The following is an 18,245-nucleotide window of genomic DNA, read 5'->3' as shown; positions in this document are numbered from 1 at the left end:
AGTGTAACAAAATTATTTTGGGTGTTATTTTAATTATCTAATTTAGAATAAATTATTCTTTTTAAGCATAGGTTTCTTAGTTGTATTTTTTTTTTCATTAAACGTATTTATTTTGATCATAACAAATAGACGGCGATTACCTGCCGTGAGAAAATTATCGAGTTAATTTATTCTTTTTTAAAAAACCAAACAAATTCAAAGCGTAAAAAAATTGCTTAAAAAGTTTGCCTCTTATAATTCAGCACACATCCCTCCGTCCCCATGCTTAAAATAACAGGATTTTTATAAAGGGGGGCGTTGAAATATTTTTTGCTCCTTAAGGGGGCGGCAACGTTAAAAAGGTTGAGAACCTATGCTTTACATCAAGTTAAGTCAAGTACTTATGTCAGCCTAACGTCATTAGTCTCAGTTGCTCAAGGGCCAGTAACCAGATGAAGAAGTGAGGTGACAGTAATGTTTATTGATTTGAACCAGAAAAAGATCAATCTCCCATTGCATTGATTTGTTATCGGAACATGGAAGACTTTGTGACCAGTCAGATTTAATTTGCACCATTTACTACTCTTGTCATTGGCCGGCGGGGTTCGGACTCACGACCTCTTTGACATGGGCCCAAAGTCCTACGATCCAGTTTTTCCCGGAAAACAAACTATTTTGTTTTATAATGATTTTAACCATAACTAATTATAAATACTTTCTATAGATAATATAGATGGGTAATGCCATNTCGTCTGTCGTACTTTCCTGATAACCACATGGATTTTTTGTTAGTTAAAAATAGTTAAGTAAAAAATGTTACAATTGACCCCACTCTCCCCTACATATGTGGAAGGGTTGGCAGCTACGTAATTTGAATTTTCTATATATCTTTCGATATATTATATCTATATATCAAATCGGAAATAAATATAATTATTTTATTTCAACGACTGAATTTTCAGAAAAGGCGAAATATTTATTTTAAATAAACTTAAACTTTTAGAGAATCGGAGTTCTTGATAAAAAAGACTGAAATTTGAGAGACAAAAGCGAAAAAGGCGGAAATTCGTTTAAAAGCGGAAAAATCTCATCCCTGATAATAGCATATTCAACAAAACATTAACAAGATTAATATTATTGATGATACCGAATTTATAAAAATATGTTAAAATTAAGCAAATTAAGTAAACCTCAGTCTCTCAGGTAAAAAATTTAGGTTTAAAAATCACAATTGATTCTTATCTTTATTAAATTAAATGAATAAAAGGGAGATGGAAATTTTGAGGCGATGAAGCTTTGTGATTCTTGACAACTCAAAGGACTTACATGAAAATATGTACGTAGTGAATGGTCCTCAATTCAAACTTGAAAATTATGGTACTGATCTATAAATAGAATAGCGCAAAAGGCCATTAGCTTGCCAATGACGAAGACGCTTCACCAATGATGAAATTAACAAGAGAAATAAAATTTTCCATTAAAATAAAATTTTCCATTAAAATTTGGCAATGTTTAGTTATCCCCAGGTTCAGCGAAAATTTGAAAGATTTTCCGGTCCGATTTCAAAGGGCGGAAAATGAAACCTGAAATTGAGAATATCTTGCAAAATGCAGCAGAGTTGCACATGAGAGTGCAAGAATCCTTCCCGTTGAATACAGGTCAGTATATGCACACATGTGGACCCACAAATATTTCATCAATTATGTAAAATTATCGGAGCTTTCATACGCTACCGACCAACAGTACGCCAAAATGAATTGTGGTTGAATGAATAGTGAAAACGTTAAATAGCACAATGTGAAAACCACGCTTTTTGCATACTTCGTGGCAGAAATCAACATAGTAAAGAAAATATATCTCATTTTGTAGAAAGGAAAAAATATGTACTTTTTAAAAACACCTAATGAAAAAAGCCCTTTAAGGGCTTTTAAAAAACGAAATTGAAAATAAGCATCATTAAGCACTTTTTAAAAATGCTTCGAACCCTGTAGTAATTAATAATAGTTAACAGATAATTTATTTTACAAACAAATACATAACTTTTAAATACATTCATATTTTACAAAAAGCACAGAAGTAAAAGTTTTACTGCTAATATTTACAGAGAGAAAAATATTTAAAAAAATAAGAACACCATAAATTTGAAATATCATAAATTTATAATATTAAGGTTAATTATAATAATAAATTTATAATATTAATTATTTTTTGTTTATTTAAACAAATTATCTTATATATAAAGAAAGATTGAGTTCATGAATAAATTAATAACCTTTTCTGATTAGGTCGAATTTTTTATCTCTTTAAATTTTCATATTCAATTGTATTTTGTCCCTATCCTCATAAATTAAGACTAGATCACAAAATTAGAAAATACATAGTGCCGAAACGAAATAAATTCTATTAGATTGAAGTTAAACTTGTTCCGTAAATATTAGAAACATCAACAAGACCACAACAACCTTTTTCTTCTCTGTGGAATATTATCACATTTTTTTTAAAATTAAAAATGCCTCTCTAAATAAATTTAATAGGTACAAAATTATAAAAAAAATTTCCTGAATAACTGAAAATAATTTTATGTTTGAATTTTCATAAGATGCAGTCTTCACTGATAAGTAGCAGATCCAGCAGAGGTATGTTAATTAATTAATGAAAATATACAAAATCACATAAACATATATATTTTTTCTGAATAATCAAAATTTTAACCTGAGAGACATAGATTTATGACTTCCAAGATATAATTACAGTTACAATCTGAAGATATATAACAAACAATATCCTAAATCTTTAAAGTAACAATCTTTTTTAAACCTTCAATTTAAATAACACAAAATTATGAAAACTAATATTGCATACCATTTAAGAAAATATAATTTTTGATTGGAAAGTACATATCTGTGCAGTTTAAATTTACAACTTTATCAATAATCTTTATTTATAATTAACATTGACCAAATTTTTTAAAATAACTGTATTTCTAAACCTTTTGAATTCCACGGGATATTTAGAAAGAAATATAATGGTGATAGCAAATAAAAGATGTGCTGCTGATCAATACATTTAACTGCTCAAATTCAGTTAGTTTTTTTTGCTGCAGATAAAATTTTATTAAATATACCCTACATATACTTATTGCTGCTATGAATTGTCGTGAAGGTAGAATATGCCGAACATTTGCGAAGAGATCCATATTTAAAGGACTCACGGACACCCCACACCACAGATATTATAAGAATAATTTGTTTCTAAGATTAAAAATTTAAAAACTTTTTCTTTTCTTTGAATCATTTTAGGTGAAATTAAAAAATAAGATACACTTTAACATTTTTTAATGATCATTTCAAGGATTGCAAGATTCTGCCACAGAAGGAAAACCATGGAAAAAACTGTCTCAAAAGAAAAAAAAAGTTTCTTCCAACTAAAATAAGAGAAATAGAAGATACTCAAAATTTTTGAAAGCTAAGGTGGGAGGTAGGCTTATAATCAGATTCACTAACTTTGAAAAATTTCAGAAAAACATCGTCAACAGAAATACTCCTCCTTTTATCGAACATTCGGGATAATCAGTAAATATCAAGAAACTTACATAAAAAAACACAAAATAATAGCTGAAAATGGAATGCCTAAATATAAAAATTGAAAAAGAAACACATAAAAAAGACAATTTGGAAGGGATATACTATAATTGTTTTTAACCTTCTTATTACGTATTGGGAAAGCCTATACTTCTTTTACTCACAGTGCAACCGTTACTAGACCTACCCTTATTACAAAAGAGATACATTTTTATTTCTAAACGTAGCAGGAATGCATTTTTAATTCCAAGCATACCAAGCATTTTTGGAAATTTTGCTGAATGTTAAATGAATAACAGAAACTATATGGTAAGATTTTTTAAGATTTAGAACTACATCTAAAATTAAATTTCTTTTCTTTATTAAATAGCAAAACTTATTAAATTTCATAGGACAAAAAAATTTGATTTATTATGTATTACGCAGAAGTTTCAAAAACTTAAAATAACTTGAAAAAAAAAAATTAAAATAATAGATTTGATGCAGTTTAAAAAAAAAAAGTAATTTTCAAACAGAAAAAAAAAGTAATTTTCAAACAAAAAACTAATGTTTTAAAATATGCAACATTTTAATATGGTACATATTTCAAAAACAAAAACTATTTGTTTATTTTTATTATAATTTGATAAAAATAAACATATTCATGCTGTTAAAACAGGCAAAGAGTATCAATAACAGATTTTGCAGTAGTTAAAAAAAAAAAAAAACATTCTTTTTGAAAATAATTTTTGAAGTAGTTTACATATACCAGATATACATACATATATGTACTACTTAAGTAAAAACAAAATGAATCGCAAAAGAATAAAAGATATGATTAATAATTTCTAGATTACTTTGTGTGAAACATTTAATTATAGTGTTTAAAGCATAACTAAGAACTGAACAACTCAGAATAGTTTGAGATCAATAAATAGAGAGTTTATATAGTACAGTAGCATTGGGAAAAAATAATAAATAAAAAAACAGCATAAGTTAGTTAATATTTTCTCATAGCAATATTTAATTAAAATTTGTAATCAAGGGAATTAAATTAGGACTTCAATAATCTTAAAACAGAAACACAGTGAATAAGCTGCTTAACATTTTTGTACTAAAGTAATTTAGTAGATGATACATCAATTCAACATTATAATATAAAAAATTGTTGAATAACTTTTTCAAAAATAACTTTTATTGAATTTTCAAAAAGTTTGAAATAATGAATCTTGCAGAAAAGGAAATATATCTGAGCATATACTATAATGCTATCAGACAGCCCCCAGGTTAGAACTATTGAATTTTGCAATTTTTATTAGCATTATTAATTAAAATAAAGGGATGATGGAATCGAAAAAAACAAATCTTACGATTTTTCAAATTGTTTTAAAAACCCTATTTGTATTCAGAGAAAATGAGATGTTATAAACACACACAAAAATGAGGAATATCAGGACAAAAAGTTAAAAATCAGGAAATAATAGTATTTATCAAAAAAATCAGGACAACTTCAAACCCTGCAATCACAATTTAACAGTAAAATGTAACAGAAAAATTTACAATGTTTTCACAAGCCTATTTCATACATTGAAAATTAGAAATATGTTTAAAAAAAGCAATGAAGACGTATTTACATGTTTTGTATTTCAAATAAAAATATGACATAACCTATCTGGCACATCTTCAAAATTCTTTGCTGAATACACCAAAAGATTGATTTTAAGTGTACAACAGCAGAAATGTCTTCAAGCAGTAAAAATGACGTTACTATTACGAAAGCTAAGCAAACCAAATTAATAATTTTTTTTTTTGTCATTTGCTGAAGAAAATTTCAGCTTTTTCTGTAAATAATAAATGTGCATATTTTGAAAAGAATTTTTTGTTGTTATTTTGCATGCTGAATGCATTTTGAATGCTCAATAGCTTGATACTTCAGTTCTTTGTTGCCAATAGAAAAGAAACGTCATCAGCTTTTTAAAAATATGTATACATAATAGTAGTGTTTAATATAATAAAGATATCAAAACAAAATAACCAAAAGTAATATTTCATAATAACTTATTTTAATTAAACTGTTTGACTGTATGCTATGGACAAACTGAAACTAATAATTAAATATCTTTTCCAAAACAAATTTGAAATAAGCTTTAAGATAAGTTTTAAAACCTTGTTGAATTATATAATTTACAAAAGAAAAACTGTAATGAAATACAGTAGGGAACCGATTATCCGGAACTATCGGGACCATCGCTATTCCGGATAACTGATTTTTCCGGTTTTCTGAATCGCTTCAAAAAGTCGTTTTTTTATTGTTAAACCCAACTGAAAAAAAAAAAATATTTAGAAATAATCTTCAAAAGAAGAAAAAACGATGAAGTAATATACTAATGATTATTTCCAAAATGATGGTAAGGTAAACATCTTTAAAAAAGAAAGAAAAATACTAAAATCTTATGAGGAAGAAAACATTTTTTNTAAAAATATGCATACATAATAGTAGTGTTTAATATAATAAAGATATCAAAACAAAATAACCAAAAGTAATATTTCATAATAACTTATTTTAATTAAACTGTTTGACTGTATGGTATGGACAAACTGAAACTAATAATTAAATATCTTTTCCAAAACAAATTTGAAATAAGCTATAAGATAAGTTTTAAAACCTTGTTGAATTAGATAATTTACAAAAGAAAAACTGTAATGAAATACAGTAGGGAACCGATTATCCGGAGCGATCGGGACCATTGCTATTCCGGATAACTGATTTTTCCGGTTTTCTGAATCGCTTCAAAAAGTCGTGTTTTTATTGTTAAACCCAACTGATAAAAAATAAATATTTGGAAATAATCTTAAAAAGAAGAAAAAACGATGAAGTAATATACTAATGATTATTTCCAAAATGATGGTAAGGTAAACATCTTTAAAAAAAGAAAGAAAAATACTAAAATTTTATGAGGAAGAAAACATTTTTTTAAGAAAATGGCAGGAAAATTTACCGAATTTCATTCTGGTTTTTAGGTTTTCCGGTTTACTGATTTCCGGATAACGGGTTCTGCACTGTATTTGAGTTTATGTTTGAATGTAAAGAAAATTTAAAAAAAATAAAAAAATTCACAGATACAAAAATAGATAGTATTATAAATCAGACATGATTAAGAAGTTTTCAACCAATCCTATCAGGTATTATACCTGATTATAGAACAAAATTTTACAATAAGTATGCACACTCACAAAGTAAAATTAATATAACCCCGCATAATTTTAATATGATGTCTTTTTAAATGAATATAACCCTTATATTTATCAACCCTTTATAAGACTTGAAATGGGATGTAAACATGCTGACTAAATGACTTATAAACTTGTTTAACATTTGGTGCTTTTTCACCTCAATAGAGCTTTTTGCTTTGTAAGACATTAGAGAAGTGTTCGAAAGATTTAGTGAATCTATACTAAAATTGTAATTTAAAGAAAACAAAGAATAAAAGAAATAGTAGACAAGTCATTTGGCCAATGTGTTCATTAGCAATACTAACGCTTAATTTGCTATACCATTAATTTGCAAATATGTAACACAAATTAATACAAATCCCACATGCTTTTTAGCCATAAGAAATCAAATTAGATGCACAAGCAGGATAACTTCCGCTTGATAAATCTTAGTTGATTTTGAACTGGTTCAGAAACATTAAATTAATTGGTCATGTAGTTTTGGCAACTGCAATCCAATAACCTAAATTATTATTTCTAATTGATATAACATCCATTTAAATTTTATGTTAAAAGTTCTATAAGATAGATTGAAAATATAGCACTGAGATATCCCCACAATTCACAAAATTTAAAGTACGATTATATATATAAAAAGTCAGCAACAAAAGCATAAGAAGCATTAGATTAGGGGTGCACAACCTGCGATCCGCTAACTATCAATGTGCGGCAAGGGCAACCTGAACAAAATAATAATAAAAAAATAATTCTAAATTTTTTTTCTCCGAAAAATTAAAAAAAAAATAGAAATTTGAAATTGCACATTTAAGTTTTTGATATACCCAATCTCAATTAATGTAATTTTTCAATCATTTTTTTTTAAATGGTAAATGCTATGGATTTATACATAGTTTTAAAAATCCCAATATTTTAAATTCAACACTATTATGATACACGGATTTTGAATTTTAATTATCTCTTTTGACGCTAATCGTAAAAAATATGCCAATTTCGTCCAAAATCCAATGATTTTTTGGTAGTTATTGTAACACATTTTCACATAGTTTCTGAAATTACAATTTTGTAAATATGTTTTCACATCTTGAAAGTTATGAAATGCTTTATTTGAGCAAACTTTATTGCAAATCTAGATTACTTTTGATTCTTTTCTTGGGCATTATTACTACACATTTCCGCATGGTTTTTAAAATTTTGATATTTTTAGCACAATGTTATTATGAATCACGAGTAACAAATCACTAATTTAAATAACCATTTTGTGCAAAATTTCATTACAAATCAAATTATTTATCAATCGTTATTTTGTCAATTATTGCTACAGATTTCTACAAGGTCTTGAAAGTTCCAATATTTCTTATACACTATTATGACACCTTCATTTCGAATTAGACATTTAAATATATCCCTTTATTTATGCCGATTTAATCATAAATATAAAGGGATTTTAATAATTTTTTCAGTAGTCGTTACTATGCTTTTCCTTGCAAATAAAAAAAAGGTGATATTTTTAATAATTTAAATTCACGGCACCCGAGTATTGAATCGTGCATTAAAATAATCACTTTCTGCGTACTCTATTTTAGCTGATTTTAACATAAAAATAAATAGTTTTTCCAGAACATTTTGTTTCGCCATTATTGCTGCATTTTTACTTGTGTTTTTGAATATCCTGACAAGTTTTCTCGCAATTTAAGAATCATACATTTCGATTCGTATTTACACAATTTAAAAACAATATAGCGCATTTTTTATTAACGCAATTTAAAATTCACGTATAGCAATCCGTATTCAAGGGATTTAAAAATAAAGTATCGTTATTCATATTCACGCAATTTAAAAAATCAGGAAAGGAAGAGCATCATCTGGGACAAATTCCCAAACTGATTAAATTATTTGATTAAGTTCAATACTGCCCACAACAGCAGCTTCTGTTGAAAGAATGTTTTTCAAAATAAATTCGGAATGTTCAAAATTAAGTTTCATGTTAAAAAAAGTATTGGTCATAAAGAGTTGTAAACTAGTATCTTAATAGTTTTTTTATTATTAACTATTAAGGAAAATAGTTCCTTCAAAATTAATAATTTTCTTTCCTTCTTTTGTTTCTCTCATAATTTATTTAAAATAAATGTTTTAAAGTTGAAGTATATTCCTTAATAAATGTTGAATCTTGCTTTGAGCGGAAAGGGCATTGTTTTGATTTTAATCATTTTTACCCCTATAAACTTTCTTTTAATCACAGAATTTGATTTGTATTTATTTTAATAACTAGAATAATTTTTTAAAAAAAATCTAATTCTATGTACAAATTTTTTAATGTTAAAATTTATGCTTAAATGGACTTTTGCATTATGTAATGTGATAAAAAAAACACGAATTTTCCCATGCTTTTAATTATTTCAAATCATCTAAATTTTTTTTTCTTCTGATAAATTGATTCTGATTCTGTTTTATTTTCTAATTATTTAGTTTCGCAGTTTCAAGTTTTAAACATTTAAAAGGATTTAATTTTATGCAAACATGTTACAAGGTTAACTGAGAAAAAAAGAAAAGAATTTAGTGCATAGAACAATGCTTATACAACAATTACTGCCTACAATTATTGTCAACATGTCTTGTCTAAATACTTTGGCATGCGACCCTTTGTTAGACTATCTGCTACGCATATGGCACTTCACTCAAAAAGGTTGTGCACCCTTACATTAGCTCATTAATGTTACTTACAAAAATTTGTTTACAATTAAAAATTATAAATGATTTTAATTTTTTATGGGAAGGATTTTATAATTTTGCAAGCATTTAAAATAAATAATATTCAGAAAAAAAGTCTCAATATAATACAGATAAAATTGCTGTACTTACAATGCCTGCATAATACTGGGGTTAAGAAGAAGACATTAATGAGGCTATGTTGATAAAAAGGACGCCTTAGTATTTGATTTCCAGTAGCTGCAAAGGAAAAATAAATTTTAGTAAAACTAATCTCATTTTATACTTTTATAAGGACTGTTAAAAAAAAAAAAAAACTGAAATTTTAATAGGCAACAAAGCAAAATTTAGCGGCTATTGTGCACATACTGATCACGACCCCAACACCAGTGTTGAACATTGAAAAATAAGCACATATAAGTAAGAGTTTCCAGATTTTATTCTGGGTTAAAATAACAGAAAACGTTGAGCAATGTTACGGCACCAAAGCTTGTCCAAAGCTCAGGATTTCTCCATTGGAAACATTCTGCAAAATTAGAGAAGTGTTTGAGGATGAAAGACTGAACATTACGCAGATCTTGTACTTGAAGTTTCTGGATGTCAAGACCCTACCAAAACATGTTTCACTCTCCAATAATGAGTGACCATATTTGTAGCAGTTGTAATGCACTTTTATCTGTGTGTTGCCCATTGCTTTGTCCAATAACACTTGCTTAAAATTATGGGAATTGTTTTTGCTTAAGATTCCCTAGCTTTAATCAAATAGAATGCAATAAAATCAATCAACTTTTTCCTGTTATTTTATCTCAAAATTGAAACCTATAACTAATAACATGCTAACACTTTAACAATGTGACACTGACTGAATGTGTACTAAGGTTATAGAAAAACATTTTCCATGCATAGTTAAGCCCTACATCCCAAAAATTGCTTATATTGTCAATTAAAATTATGATCAGATATTTCTATCGAACATGCTTTTAAAAAATGTTTTCTTTAAAATCATGCAGAATTTCGTAGCAATAAGCATTGAAAAACAAAATAGACTTAGAATGGAATCTGAGCAAATTGAATGCATTAAAAAGTGATGACTCAAATTTGCAACTCAAAATTTTCAACATATTTTATTTTTTGAGAAAAAAAAATCTCTGTGTTGGACAAAAATCTGTGTGTGTTCACCCAATTTATGCTGAAAAATATCGCTAGCAGTACAGAAAAGTCTCCCAAGTCACCTTTCCCTGAAAATAGTTGCTTTTTTAGCCTTTTAAAGCAAATCAAGTTGGTCGAAAATAGTTGCAAATAGTCGCCTGTAGCAATCCTGTTATAATAATAAGGCTTGATTATAATAGTAGTTATATTACAGTAACAGTAAAAAATATATCCACAAAACAGACAGGTAGAAAATGAAGAAAAATTTTTATTTTAGAATAATTTATTTATCTGTTATAGACTACAAAATTTATAATAAATATGGAAATATTATTACAATTACTTTTGATCACCAAAACATTTTTTCTGGATTTTTGAAATTACTATTTAAACTTAATAGAATGTAAGGATGTAAATAGTATAGGGATATTTTTTCATAATGAATATAATACTAACATTTGGCATTAAAATATTTCACACATAACAAATATTCTAGAAATGAACCAATTACTAAAATTTATAGTCAGTTCTAAGGTTGACTAAATCAACCAGTAGTATAAAATTGCAAGCACTATCTAATTTTTCTTTTTAACATGTTACAGACTGAACACAAACACTCTAATTAGGCAAAAATTCTAATACTATTTACAAGAAGTTAAAATAACTTCTGTGGAAGAAGTTATTTAAACTTGAAGCTAAAGAAAAATTTAGATTAGGTTTACGAAATTTTGCAAAACAATGACTAACATATTTAAATGCAAAAATAAAATGAAAACTAAACTTTATTAAAATTCTTAACTAGTAGGTTATAAATTTATTCAAGATTATGGAAAAGCATGTGTATTCAATTAAAAGAACGTTTATGACCGTACAACATAAGGACAATTTAAAAAAAAATATATTAAAAATTATAGTTTTAAAAGTTTGAAAAATCAAAATTAACTTAATATTTTGCAGATAGCTAGAAATTCAAAGCTAAGAATAGAGAAGTTAGGAAAACCATTGTTTAGAAAGCAAAGGTCCACAGTAGGTTGCAGCCCCATAATAGTTATAGGATTCAAGTCATTAAACTCATTTTATAATAACTTTTTCATACAAACCTGGAGAGCCAAGATAACCTGAATCGTTAGTCTCTTCAATATTCCTTGTGGCAATTTCTGGACGAGGAACAGGCCTTTGGGGTACAGGAGTAGGTGGTACGAGCAATTCTGTTCTCAAATATTCGACAAAAGTTCCAGGAAAATATCCACATTCATTTGTTCTTTGATTTCTACCCAAAATCCATCCTTCAGGATTCTCTTCTGTGCCTTCAAGAGTAAACTGGAATGGTTTTTTCACTTCAAGAATATCACCAACTTCAAGTGAAATTTCTGAATCATCACTTCTGCTGTATTTATACTGTGATCTATAAAATACTATTTCACCCATTAGAGAACTTTTTGTATGAACCCCTGGTGAAAGTTACTCTAGTGGTGGAGAAAATAGTTCATAGCATCGCAAGGAGTATTTCATCATTTAAGGTGAGAGAATATCATAGAATCATTTTGACAAGGAAGAGTTTAGAATATACAAATCTTGACAAACACATATCTTCAAATTTAAACCTGAAAAAAAAAATGAGAAATATGTATATTATATAATACTGTAAATATAAGTATTTTAGTTTATTGAACACACATATAACCCATTAATTATCAAACGGAACTGAATTTCAAAGTTAGACGTCGTTATTTTTCCACACAGGTTTAAAAAAGCTGTTCTTCCTTATGTTATTTAAAGGTATTCTCTGAAGAAGCTCCTGTATCTTACACTAGAACTAGAGCTTTAATTTTACACTATACTAACTGTAAAGAAATGTCTAAACTTGGCAAAAGAATTAATACATTTGTAAATTTATTATTTTTTTTCAACCTCTTTACCCTTTGAAAAAATAATAGTAAATCTGAAATTTTTATTTTTACATTTTCTAAATTATCAAACTTTTTTGTAATGTACTGAAGTGGATATAAATTATGGTGAGCTAGGCAGGTAGCACATAAGCAAGAAAGAAAAGAGGAAAATTCTATGCGTAAGACCATTTCAGAGTATAAAGGTGAATCAGAAACTTTTTCTATGTGCAAGAGTATTTATAGATAGAAAATGCAGTCAAGTTTTTTATATGCACAACTATTTGGGAAGACTGTTGGTCGAACCACCATTGGGTTGAAAAATCACCAATTTGACAACATTTTTTCACTAAGATAAAAATGATTAAAATAAATAAATAATACTTTATTTTTGCATATTTTTATGAGTCTAAACAGCATAGTCTAAAGAGCATATTCAAATATTAGATCATAAAATCATTTCATTTTTACAAAACTGTGCCTTTTCTAGTCAGTTTGCACCATTTTCATAATTAGTAGAAAAAGCACTGGTTACAGGTGGACAAAACTTAATCTAACACTAATTAGTAACCATTACCAACTCAAAATAATAACAAAAATAGCATAAATTTTGTCAAAAAGACATCATTTCATATGAAAAAGAAAACTCCTTCAATATTCAAACTGTTCTAGGTAGGGAAATTCCTTTGCAAATGTGCCTAAATAGCACGGCAGCTATTAGATTAAACATCAGGTTTTATTTAATTTTTAAGCTACACAACTTTTACAATTTCAAAGCTAATTCAAAGGATAATTCATGTTAAATAGTTATAAAATGACATTCAGGTTTTACACAGAGGAATATTCAAAACACTATTTTGATAATAATAATAATAAAAAAAAATTCATAACGTTATGCTTGGTAGCAAAATTAATGCAGCATGGCAGTAGATACAATGTCACATTAATTATGTTTATATATTTTTGCCCTCCAAACAAAAATTACTACTTATAGTTAAAATTACTAATCACGGATTCTGCAGATCAATACAGAAATTTATACTATTGCGATTTTACAATTTATGCACTTAATTTATACACAGTAATGTATGTCTTTTTCTTTTAAATGAGATATTTCTTTATTGGAGCCCATTCTAACCAACTAAAATATACAAATGATATTTCTCAATTCATGCAATTGAAATAAATTTTAAAAAATATACAGTCTTGCCACTTTTGTAGGAATTTACTTGTCTTCTGGATGGGGCTGATCAAAGTGGCCACCCATCTGTTAACCATTGCTAGAAAGTCTTGATTATGGTCATATACCGAGAACCGTGTTTTACAATTCTGGACATTAGGTTCGTAAGGAAAACAAAAATCGCTGCAGGAGCCCAAAATGCAAGTAAAATTTGACATAAAAGAATAATGCAGGCTACTTTACAATCCATAACATGCTGGTACTTAAAAATGGATTTTAGCTCTCACAAAGTTTGAATATTTTTTTTTACTCCTATCTACAACACCATACATTATAAAGCATTTTATTATTCACTTTTACAAATACATAATTTATAAATAACGGCTATGATTTTTAATTAAAAATAGTTCCACACACTATGTGTCTCATAATTTGTATAATTCAAAATAAATAAATAAATAATAGAAAGTTTCAAAATACTAATGGACTTATTTTTGATTTGACGACAAGTCAGATATCTAGAACAAACACCCTTCCCTTTCTATCATAATACTTAAATCATAATCTTAAATATGACCGAGTTAACTAAATATTGAATTAGTATATAGAAACAAATTGTACATTATGCGATCGTGACTGGAATTCAGCAGGATAGTTAGAATAAAATAATAAACCCTGAAAAATGATAATACATATTATAAACCAACTAAAAATAGGCTTTATTTATAAAGAATTCTACGGTTTATGGTCAAATGTCAAAAGTTTGTGAAAGTTGATTAGGAATATTGCAAAATTAGAAGAAATCAATTGAGATTGCATACAAGTCTTAAAAGAAAATAAGATCATTCTGATGGTTAAATCAATTTTTTAGAAAACCTTCAGCTATTTAATTCTTTAGTAAAACTAAAACTAGCTTACTTTAAAACAGAACATAAACATCGGTACCCCCATTTCTGTAAAAGATAAAATTGAGTTGTCTTGAACATTCCATTCAAAAAAACTCTATTTAAGCCACGATAGCCAAAAGAGGAGATCGCTATAATGAAAAATACCAAGAAAAACAACTTTTACTTCCATTAAAGGTTTATTCAGAGTTGTAAGCTAGGCGTGAATCATTCTAGTGAAGAAGTAGGAAGTACGTTGGTTTCTGTCTTGATTTTCAAATAGATTAAAATTTTTTTAAGTTAGGAAACTATGTGGAACTTGACTTCATTAAACATAGTTTGAAAAGAAAGCGCCATGGAAAATTTTTAAAAAATAGTTTTAACAATTAAATACGAAAAATATCAGGAAAAGAAAAAAATCGTAGTACAATCTTATGCAACTGAAAAGAGGAGAGGGAGGGGAAAAGGCATGAAACCGGTCTTTTCCCCAGATGGATTATTCTTAAAGATAACTTAAATATTTACTATATTTTTCTCTAAATTATTTTTTTTTCTTTCTGAAATTATACAATTTGTTTTTACTCCATTCAGGAAAAATAATATCTTATCTATAAGTTAAAACTATTTAATTTGGTCCATGCTATAACTTTTTTTCTAAACTATTTGAAATTTTTAGCAGTCTATTTTTTTTGAAGTTCAAAGGGTTAAATATTCGCGATCGCAATGCTCGAATACCGCATCTGGGGCTTCCGCTTCCATAGCTTGACCCTTCCCTCTCCACCTCATCTCCGTTGTATAGGAATATACTGTGATATTTTCACCTTTCTTAGTATTTTTCGTATTTAAATGTCACAAATATTTTTTTAAAATTTCAACAAAGCTCTTTTGGAACTATGTTCAATGCAGTTTTCAGTTCAATGTAGTTTCCTGACTTAAAAGTTTTTAATCTATTTGAAAATGCAAAGAGTTGTCATAAGTAAAGAGTTCTGCTCTACGCCACCTGTAGCCAATTTCGATCACCAATAGTTAGATATGATTAAAATAATATAAGTTTTTTAAATATTTTAAAATTAATGTATGTGATAAAACAGTCAATATTTAGAAAATGGGAGTTTTATCACATTTAATAACAAAATAGATGACTTCCGATTTGTTCAAGAATTAATATTTCTCTGAGAATTCAAATTCTGAATATAAAATATAATAAATTTATTTCGCACTCTCACAAAATTTTACTATAATGAATGAAATATTTAAAATAATAGAAAATAAAGAAACTAAGAGTTCAAATAGCAATTAGATTATCTTATTAAAACGTAGAAATTTTAAATTTAGTCATTTGAAAAATATTTAATATGTTACGCTTGTTTACTTTCAGTTCTGGTAACACATCACTCAAATATTTAAATGCTTTTAAGATATATTTTTAAAGCTTTCCAACGAAAAAATTATTTAAGTTGAAAATAATATTTGCAATCTATTTTCATTTCTGCAAGGTGAGCATACTTAATAAAATTAAATTTGTCAAACCTCCCTTTGAAGAAAAAAATGAAACATATTTGCTTTACATAGTTAATAAATAATATCATGTAAAATTTGTAACAAATGAATAAATAAATTAATTTTATACTTACCTGACACAATCTGCTCTTTTCGTTTGGATTCCATTTATCTCTGCCAATTCTATGCAGCCATATTTTCCGTCGTTTTTCATTGCAATTTTTATCAAGTAAGTGATATAATTTAAGGCTCAAATTTGACTTATTTGAAGACCCGAATGTGTAACAACCATTCATTATTAATTTAAAAGTATGTAACAAAAAAGTAAAAAGAAAAGCGAAAATAAAAATAACGAATCTGGCGGAATGATACTTCGCCGTTTAAACTGGTACGCAAAATGGCGACAATTTACCCACGTGATTTGCGACATCCAAGCGTAATCGAAAACGTCGCAAAGGTCGCAAGGAATAGAGTGACGCTAATTTATCTAGGCAATCCAGAGGTTTACGATGTGGGGCAGTAGGTCAATGCATCATTTCTGATAGTTCTACACCTATATCTTCCGTTTCTTATTTGTTTAGATTGCGCATTATAATTTAAAGAAAGCCACGCTAAGATTAAACTTTAAAATATTCGTATTTTACACATTCTGGAGAGTAAATGTGAAAGCTTTCCCAAGTAGCACCTAATATTAGATAACATCAGAAAACCAGTAAAACCTAACGTTTTGCACAACTTTCTAATATTAGGAAGATACAAAAGGTCGCTGTCTTCTCTGCATTACATTACATTAGATTCTATACAAACTAATATTATCTAGCGTTCGTCATAACATTATTTTGCATTCGTTTTTCGATTAATATTAGATTTGTTATTTTCTAATATTATCTTGCTTACATTTTATTTTTGGAGTTAAGCGAGGGGAAGATTTGGATGGTAGTAGAATAATTCAACAATATAATTTAACCAAATTTCCTGTTTTGCTGTGAAACAGTAAAACATGGAACAATAGTTTTGTAATGTCATTACACGTATTATTCACTTAGCAATGCAGAAACACCAAATAAAATTTTATTACCAAATTCAGATACCATCCATTTTCCTCCCTCTTATTCCAAAGTATATTTTGTGTCCAGTTGATTTTTTGGAATAAATATTTCAAATTTAATTAAGAAATAATACCTGAGTTCCTAAACTTTTATTGATGTTTGTTTTTTCTTCTGTTCTTTATGAAATGAGTTTTTTGATAAATTTTATAACTTTAATCATTTCTAAGTGCTTATTTTTAATTTTAAATGTCTTCCTTTTTTTTTCTTCCTTTTTTTTAGGAAATGAAGCTATTTAATCCATCTGGCCAATTTTATTAACTCTAGTCATCTCTCATTTTACTCTAGCCATTTGTAATTTCACAATTATCATTTATCTGTATTAAATATTCACAAACACATAATTGCATGCGAGAATGATATAAAAAAAGTATAAAATTTTTTATACTATCTTTTAAAAACTGCCTTTAGTATGAATAATCAAAACTTGAATACAATCAATTACTCTTTTGAGAACGCTGCTACGACAAAATAGATTTTTTTCAAAAACAATTTCATTGCCTGTATTTTCCTGATTATAGACTATGTGTTATGAACATAAAAAAAGTAGGTGTTACTTGAAAACATTTTAAGCAAAAATTTTTATAAAATGAAAATTCAAAAAATTGAGCAGAAGCAGGAGTTTCTGGTATTGATGAATTAGCCATAAAAGGACTATATTATGTATTTAAAAAAATTGATTCCACAAAGAATATACAGTACCTTACAGATGAAAATTTAAACAAGATTCTTTCCTAAATTGATTAAAAATTTTTTTTTTACTATAATGTAAATGTTCTTTAGCTAATTAAAATATTAAGCCAAAGAAATTTTTACTACTATCACTATTTTATTATTAAATTATTTTAAACATGATAAAAATAATATATATATACTTCTTCTCTCAAATTTTAAGCGAATAATTCAAAATCAAAGTAATAAACACACTGCTAGTATTATAAATAATCATAAGCTAAGGTTAATGTTTAACGACGATGTTAAAATAAAATTGCTTTCGATAGCTTGAAAATGTAAAAGTAACCAAATTTTAAATATATATTTAACTGTTTTTATGATACTTA

General features: G+C 27.1%; 1 protein-coding gene across 3 annotated transcripts in view; it reads right to left on the bottom strand.

Annotated features, from left to right (window-relative positions):
* The window catches only part of LOC107439742 (phosphatidylinositol 3-kinase regulatory subunit alpha), a 99,038-nt gene extending 84,303 nt beyond the window's left edge, over nucleotides 1-14,735 (bottom strand). Inside the window, exons 1-3 of one of the 3 annotated variants that reach the window (XM_043044325.2) lie at nucleotides 14,613-14,735; nucleotides 11,729-12,232; nucleotides 9,633-9,719 (exon numbers count right to left, since the gene is read on the bottom strand). In XM_043044325.2, the coding sequence (XP_042900259.1) occupies nucleotides 9,633-9,719; nucleotides 11,729-12,056 (415 nt within the window). In that variant the 5' untranslated portion in view covers nucleotides 12,057-12,232; nucleotides 14,613-14,735. Of the gene's footprint in view, nucleotides 1-9,632; nucleotides 9,720-11,728; nucleotides 12,233-14,315 lie in introns of all 3 variants that reach the window. The other 2 variants (XM_043044326.2, XM_043044328.2) reach the window with 2 other exon arrangements.
* Between the last annotated feature and the right edge of the window lie 3,510 nt (nucleotides 14,736-18,245).

The sequence above is a fragment of the Parasteatoda tepidariorum genome, chromosome 1 (assembly GCF_043381705.1).
Source record: "Parasteatoda tepidariorum isolate YZ-2023 chromosome 1, CAS_Ptep_4.0, whole genome shotgun sequence".
Lineage (NCBI taxonomy): Eukaryota > Metazoa > Arthropoda > Arachnida > Araneae > Theridiidae > Parasteatoda > Parasteatoda tepidariorum.
Note: the sequence above shows the minus strand (reverse complement) of the source record. Positions and strands in the feature narration are given on the sequence as shown.